General features: G+C 34.5%; 1 protein-coding gene across 1 annotated transcript; it reads right to left on the bottom strand.

Moving 5' to 3' along the window:
* Positions 1–1,852: 1,852 nt before the first annotated feature.
* LOC113100071 (CD97 antigen-like) lies at positions 1,853–3,753 on the bottom strand (the record flags this gene model as incomplete). Its single annotated transcript, XM_026264938.1, has 4 exons — positions 1,853–1,897; positions 1,980–2,063; positions 3,339–3,510; positions 3,596–3,753. Coding segments are annotated over 4 exons (459 nt in total), but the record flags the coding sequence as incomplete, so codon positions are not given.
* Between the last annotated feature and the right edge of the window lie 754 nt (positions 3,754–4,507).

The following is a 4,507-nucleotide window of genomic DNA, read 5'->3' as shown; positions in this document are numbered from 1 at the left end:
TCCTGTGGTGGAAAAGCGGCTTTAAATGCTTTATAGATTAAAAGGAATATGATATATGAACTAATTGTAATCATTCCTGCTTAATTCCATAATTTCACTGTAAAAAAAATAAAAAATAAAAAAGGTTGAAAACGATGTTAATAAATTAATTCTGTCGGAGTCTGGTTTACGCTTTTGTTTTGGGCTCTGCAATTAATTCAGGGCACGGTTTATGAGAATCAAATTATTAAAAACAAATTACAATTATAACTGATAGGATACAAATGTCTTTTAAAATGACACTTACATGTGCACTTTTCTATGCGCATCACACATGCTAATATATTCTCATACTTTGTACATATAGTCATTTGTCAATGCAATTAATTAATCTGTTATTTGTAAGTGCATTTTTATTTATATGTACTGCTGTAGAAAGCCTGAACCTCACAAAGAGCATTTAAATGATCACTGACAGCTTGCGCATTATAATTAAATTCGAAAGTGAAAGGGAAAGTAAAAACAAGCGTCTCTACAGTGCTGAAATGTAAAAAAAAAAAAAAAAAAAAAAAAAAAAAAAAAAAACTTAGTTCTGAAATGAGTCCATTAAACTATTTTCAAAAGATTCAGAACAATGTCTCATAATTAAGCCTCTTTAACCTAGCCTAGCAGCTGGAAGAGGTCTATATTTGTACTTATTCAACATTGAGACAAAAGCAAAAACGTATTGATCAATTAGTGGTTACAGATCCAGAGGAAGAAATGTTTTAGCTTCTATACTAACTGTTATTTATTTATTGCAATTATAAAATGAATGACCTTCACAGTCTAATGTGAACTAAACCAAAATACCTGCACACACTTAATAATAAAACAACTAGAGAATAAATCCACACACCAACATGTGATCCTAGTGTTTTTATGGGTCATGATTATTAATGATTTATCAATCTTTCTCCCGCATTCTCCGATCATCCTGCAGAGGTTACGTTTTGTCGTCCAAAAACAGAAAAACGTGCACATTGATGTTAAAATATGTGCGTTGCTTGGCTTCGACCTGAAGGGGGAGACAGAATATCACAGAATAATCAGTTGAAAACACTTAAATGTCAGAAGATGAAAGTGAAACTATCTACTCGTCCAGAAAAGTCAATTTCAGCTCCATATTACGAAACAGATGTGATTTCTGTAATCTTTCAAAATCACATTGATTTCCTCTGTCACCTTGCACCCTCGGAGTCTCTGTCCATCTGGCCTTTAGATGTTTATTTCACCTTTTCCAAAAGCTTCTCTCCGGTTTTCCACAAGTTTTTGTTTTCCTGCTCATTTCCCAGAAATCCCAACACTTTCACTTGCTTCCACTCAGTTTTATTTGTGTATTCATTAGTTCTCTCTGTATTTGCATTGAAAAATATCATGTTTAACAACTGCAATCTTTGAGTTATTTAAGAATAATAATACCAGATCTTAATAATTAAATTATTTATGTCAGTTACTAATTAATATCAAACACGGTTGTTACAATTAATTGACAAAACCAAGAGAAAAACTGACTAGAAATATTAAAGCTTAAAACAATAATCTTTTCAAAATACATTTTAATAACAAATAAATTCAGGGAACCATTTTAGCCGTTCAGATGACAAGCTTATAACTGTAAATAAAGCATATATTATATATATATATATAATATATATATATATATATATATTCTTTCTAAAGTTCCAGCAGTTTTCAGATCTTCTGATTTGGACAGGAATAAGGAGGACGAATTGACGACCTCCTGTCAAACTGAAGCTTTTGTGGATAATCTTCATTTTTACAAAACTGTTCAAGTGCTTAAGGGTTGGTAAAATAGAATATGACAAGTGCTTTATATCTTGGACTCTCCTGTGCTGTCTTCGCTCCGTAGAGGTTTCTGTAAGAGTCAAGGAAGAATGAAGAAGCTGAAGAACCAGAAACACTTGCCTATAATGTCTGAAACACACACACACACACACACCTGAAATGCTGCTGATACTGTATTCCACTTTCTTCTTGTGTGGACACATTCGGACAAACAGGGTGTAATACTCCGTCCTGACCTGAAGGATTCAAACATGCAAATTAAATTATATTTGGCTAAATAAATTACAGGTATTTCTGAGCAGCTCCAATCATATGCATTGGCTAATGGCCGACCAATATGGATTTCTTTTTTTGGCTGATGCTGATATATTAGAAAGCAGGGATGGCTTAATAAATATGATATATGTGACCTTAAGTATATATTTTTCAAAATGAAGATTTATACAACATCTTAAAGTTGAATAAACAAGCTTTCCATTGATGTGTGGTTTGTTCGGAGGACAATATTTGTCTGAGATACAACTATTTGAAAATCTGGAATCTTGAGGGAGCAAAAAAATCTAAATATTGAGAAAATCATCTTTAAAGTTTGTTCAAGATGAAGTTCTTAGCCAATGCCATATTAATAATCAAACATTACGTTTTGAATATTTATGGTAGGAAATTTAGAAAATATTCTTCATAGAACAGGATCTTTACTTAATAATCTAATGATTTTTGACACCATACAATGTGTTTTTGGCTCTTGCTACAAATATACCCCAGAGATTTCAGACTAGTTTTGTGCCCCAGGGTCACATATATGATGTTACACTATGTAAATAACATGCATAACCATGAAAGACTGAAATTTACAGTTTTTATACATTTTGTAAATTGTAGACCAAAAATAAATCTGTAATAATCCTAATGTAGTATTTGTCACAAATAATGAAATTGTTTAAATCGTGAATAAAAAGGAAGTAAATGCTGTAACCAACAGTTCACCCAAATAAAGTACTGGGATATGCATGAAGTAAATATAACATGGATACCAACTGAATATAAAAATTGGATATAGCACAGCACAGTTTGATAAATCAAGAACTTAAACATTATGCTTGAATCTGTGCTCAGATGCGCCTTCCTTAGCACTGTCAAAAGGTTTGGTCACTTCCTAAATAAAAGCCGCTTGTAACACTTATCGGCCAACAGCAAATTTTATCGGTCAATGCCAGTAATATAAAAACTGCAAATATCGGTAAACCACTAATTCAGATTGCTGTGTCGCTTCTGCATAATTTTTCTTAAAGCTTGAAGAATGTCATCAACTGCCATCATACAGACAACCACGAGTGAGATACTTTGTAAATTTCTCCTTATGTGGTTGGAAAAGTGAAACATTTTATTTTTAGGTGAACTATTACTTTAAACCACTGAGATGTTAAATCTAAAACAAACCCCTGTTAGCAGACGTTCAGTGGGTGAGTGTGTCACCATGTGGTTTCTGAGTCATGATGTGTTTTAGATACCGGTTTGGACAGCAGGCAGTGCATGATGAAGATGAACGCCCCCTGCAGGCTGTTTAAGATCGTGAAGAGGTACAACATGACTTCAGTCCCGTCCTCCTGGAAGAGGAAGAAGCCGAAGACCCACGTTCCTCCGAGAACACACAACTGAGCCACAGCGGTCACCGTGAAACTCCTACACACCAAATATACTTCATCAAAACCACTGACAGATGTAAAATCATGCCTGAATCAGTTTGGGGATAAGAACACACTCAGACCTGATCTTGTGGAGGCTGGAGAGGTCTGGATTGAGGCTGGATAACTTCTGGGCCAGTTTCCAGACAGTGATGATGAAGAAGAAACAATTGAGGCTCATGACGATGCAGACTGGCACGAAAAACTCAAGATGAAGTAAAGATCGAGAGAGAGCCAGCAGCTGCAACACACATTAGGATAAGATGATGATTACGACATACAAAAGACTCGCTCATCCCTCATTCACATTACTTCCGACTCACACCTCCGACACAGCTATTTTGATGTCCTTGATATACTATTAAAGATAGTTTTTAGTTTTTATATTTTCATTTTAAAGATTTAACTAAATGTGTTTTTTTTTCATTATTATTTTTTTTTAAATATGGTTTGCATTAATAATTTGACACTTTTTTTTATAATTGTTTATAATTTGAGTATTTCTATATAAGTTTTGATTAATACTTATTTTGGATTTAGTATAAGTTCATTTAAATGAAAATGAAAAATGCTACTAGCTTATTTTCAAGACTATATTGTCACGGTTTTACGCTGCCTGAAGGAACACGGAGTCGAGGATAAACAGAATAAGGCTTTTAATATATCCAACACAGGGGATATCCAACATGGAGCACAGAGGTAGACACACGTAAGTAGCAAGTGATGAATGAAGACCCGACAAAACAGAACTGAAAGGACAAGGCTTAAGTACAAAGGATAATGGGGGAAACACAGGTGGATGGAATCATTAAATTAACAGGGACATGGAACACATGAGGAAGATAATAGACACACCTGGGAACTAATCACGGAAGACAGAAACTGGGTCACTGGGGCAAAAACATTAAATGAGTCCAGGTGTGTGACAGTACTCCCCCCTCCCGGTAGGTGCGTCCTCGCACCGTAGAAACAACAGAGGGAGGCGTGGGTGGGAA

Source organism: Carassius auratus, unplaced genomic scaffold, assembly GCF_003368295.1.
Source record: "Carassius auratus strain Wakin unplaced genomic scaffold, ASM336829v1 scaf_tig00217157, whole genome shotgun sequence".
Lineage (NCBI taxonomy): Eukaryota > Metazoa > Chordata > Actinopteri > Cypriniformes > Cyprinidae > Carassius > Carassius auratus.
This window is presented reverse-complemented; position numbering and strand designations above follow the sequence as displayed.